Below are 3,153 nucleotides of genomic sequence, written 5' to 3'. Positions count from 1 at the left end.
TCTAATATTTTTTTAATTTTACTAAATTTATTAAATTTTCACCAACCAAACACACCATCAACGGTGCCTAAGCAAAATTTATATATTTTACATCTCTAAATTCCGAAAGTGATAACTACTAAGCCACCATTATCTCAGTCATCTAATCGGCCGGTAATAGAAAATTAGCTAATCTTATGTGTGATCAAAGCTTAGTGCTAGCTTCATTAACTTTTTTGCGATTGCATGTAAGCATATCCTTGGTAGTCTGCAGCCGCCGTGCAGCACTTGCTCTTATTTTAAACATGCAAGTCACTATAAAATATGCATGGTTAGTATGATCCACCAGTCATGAGCCTCTGCTATAAATCTTGAATCCAGGTTACTTATTCTGCACAACTCAAAAACTCTTTATAAGAACAAGAAGGCCAACATTTCCTTCAATATTTCGTAAAATAACCATGAAGAGGTTATGCAGTTTAAAAGTGTACTCATTGCTTTTAACGTTGTTGATTTTGTGTTCTGTTGCAAGGTCGCAGCTAAGAACAGATTTCTATGCCTCGTCGTGTCCGAAAGTTTTCAGGATCGTACGAAAGGAGGTCCAAAACGCCATTACGAATGAGATGAGGATAGCTGCTTCTTTGCTTCGGCTTCAGTTTCATGATTGCTTCGTCAATGTTAGTAGTACTGTTGTTGCATTTGTATTGCTTGTTTCATGTTTGCAGGGCGGATCGAGGACTGATTTCCTCAGGGGCACCAAACAAATTTTTGAAAAATGCCTATATATTTTCAAATTTTTTGGGGCACTTCTAAAATTTTGTGAAATTTAGAATGGTAAAAAATGTCAAAAAGTTTTTCAGGGGTACATCTTTGTCGTGCCAGTTACTAGATCCGCCTCTTCATGTTTGCATGGTTATCTTGTCCCCTGACTCCGAAAACTCAGTATTGCGCCCCTCCTTATAACCATGGGCATTGCTTAGAATTTTCGCTTTTCATTGTTAGCCTGTGTATAGGCTTTAAGCTTGCAGTATATATCATATGTGAAATGAATATGCTGATATGCATATCCTATTTATTTATTAGCACCATTTTTTATTTCAGTTCTCATACATTTACACTTGATATTATATTGTTTTTTGAAGTAATTTGTTATTTGAACTGCAAAGGGTTGTGATGGATCAATTTTTCTGGACGGAGATGATAGTGAGAAACTTGCATTCCCAAACCGTAATTCTGCCAGAGGATTCGAAGTTGTGGACACCATTAAAACCGCGGTGGAGAGTGCATGTAGCGGAATTGTATCATGTGCTGATATACTGACAATAGCTACTCGGGATTCAGTTCTCTTAGTAAGTCTAAATATACGTGTTGCATCAGTACATGCAGTATGAGTAACTCAATCACAAACACGTACATGAATATAGTTTTGATCCTTAATTGCAGAGCGGCGGACCAAATTGGAAAGTGTTCTTGGGAAGGAGAGATGGATTGGTGGCCAACCAAACAGGGGCTAACTCAAATTTGGCAGGACCAACTGAGACTATTCAGTCCATCCTCACCAAGTTCACAAATGTTGGCCTCAACCTCACCGACGTAGTTGCCTTATCAGGTTTCTTAATTTTTCTAGTCTGTAACTTGTTCTCAAAGGCAATTTTGTTGGACTTTGCAAAAGACTTCAAAGGGCGTTTGGAAACATGCATTTCATTTCAAATGACAGGATTGAGTTGTCAATTCAAATTCTTAGATTTATACTAATATTTGAATGTCCTGGATTTCAAATGAAATCCAAATCCATATTTCTAAACAGGTTATTTGTTCAAATTCAGAATTTTAAATGAAATCCTAGTTCCCAAACCGAGCATATTAGAGTAAATCCAGTGTGTTATGTTGTGTACTTTTGTTTGCACTAGACTTGGTGCTTAATAATTTGCATTATTGATATGTAGGTGGTCACACAATAGGATCATCAAGATGTGGCGTATTCAACACAAGATTCTTCAACTTCTCTGGCACTGGTGCTCCAGACAGCAGAATCGAAACCTCCATGCTATCCGATATTCAAAATACATGTCCTGCAGAGAATGGCGACGGAAACAAAACTGTACCACTTGACAGAAACTCTGTCGATTTATTTGATAACCAGTACTACAAAAACTTGCTTGATGGCCAGGGTCTTTTCGCTTCTGATCAGTCCTTGGCTACTGGCAATGAAACTCTTACTGAAACAACTAGGCCAATTGTTGAACTTTACAGCCAACAGAATCAACGTTTCTTAGATGACTTTGTCACATCCATGATCAAGATGGCTAATATAAGTCCCTTAACTGGTACTGACGGAGAGATTCGTAAGAATTGCAGGAAAGTTAATTCATAGAGATATATTCAGTCATAAGTTTTAAGTACTATGTGTATGATATGTTGATGTTATTATGTTGTACTCCCCTTGTGTATGTGCAATGTGAGGTGCAGTTTGTATTATTGTGTACCAAGAACTACTGTTTTACCGGTGTTATTAAAAATGCGAATCAGACTTGATCTATAAAAATACGAAACAAAACTACTTGGATTAATGATATTTAATAGAATAATCTGAAATTAGATCACAAACTACCAAACAACAATTAGTCGGTGATTAATCGATATTGTGTCAAATACATGTGTTGACCTTGGATTAACATAAATATTAATTAAATATTAATTTTGAAAATTTAGCCAACGATTTTTTCTAATAACGTTGGAGTACAACTGTTAGATATAATTGATGATTACTAATATTCTTAAAGTCTGTTTTAGAACAGGAATCATCAGAGTTTAATCTGGAAGCTGATCAGAGTTTAGTAAAGTCTGACAGAGTTTGATAAAGTCTGACCAGAGTTTACATAGTCAAGACTCGTCAGAGTTTACACGTGGAAAGAGCTCAGAATCGGATATACTTCAAGGAAGGATAGAAGCGGAGGAGTGATTTACTGACTATGGAAACTAAACAGAAAACTGGAGCAATCTTTGATTGATAGAATTCATAGCAGATTTATAGGATATCAAATCAGAGATTGATTTTGTAACTGTGTCTATATAAACACAGATTAGGGTTACTCTAGAAGAGTTGAGTTATCGAGTACATTGTTAAGAACCCTAGCAGCTCTTAGTGATACAATATAAATCACTGAGAGAGTT

General features: G+C 36.1%; 1 protein-coding gene across 1 annotated transcript; it reads left to right on the top strand.

Annotated features, from left to right (window-relative positions):
* Window positions 1-354: 354 nt before the first annotated feature.
* Window positions 355-2,536, top strand: LOC108194882 (peroxidase N). The gene is made up of 4 exons (XM_017361824.2): window positions 355-656; window positions 1,146-1,328; window positions 1,423-1,588; window positions 1,926-2,536. Exons 1-4 carry the CDS (start codon window positions 441-443, stop codon window positions 2,351-2,353), a joined length of 993 nt encoding a protein of 330 aa, XP_017217313.1. The 5' UTR covers window positions 355-440; the 3' UTR covers window positions 2,354-2,536.
* Window positions 2,537-3,153: the final 617 nt, after the last annotated feature.

Source organism: Daucus carota, chromosome 1, assembly GCF_001625215.2.
Source record: "Daucus carota subsp. sativus chromosome 1, DH1 v3.0, whole genome shotgun sequence".
In the NCBI taxonomy this organism is placed as follows: domain Eukaryota; kingdom Viridiplantae; phylum Streptophyta; class Magnoliopsida; order Apiales; family Apiaceae; genus Daucus; species Daucus carota.
This window is presented reverse-complemented; position numbering and strand designations above follow the sequence as displayed.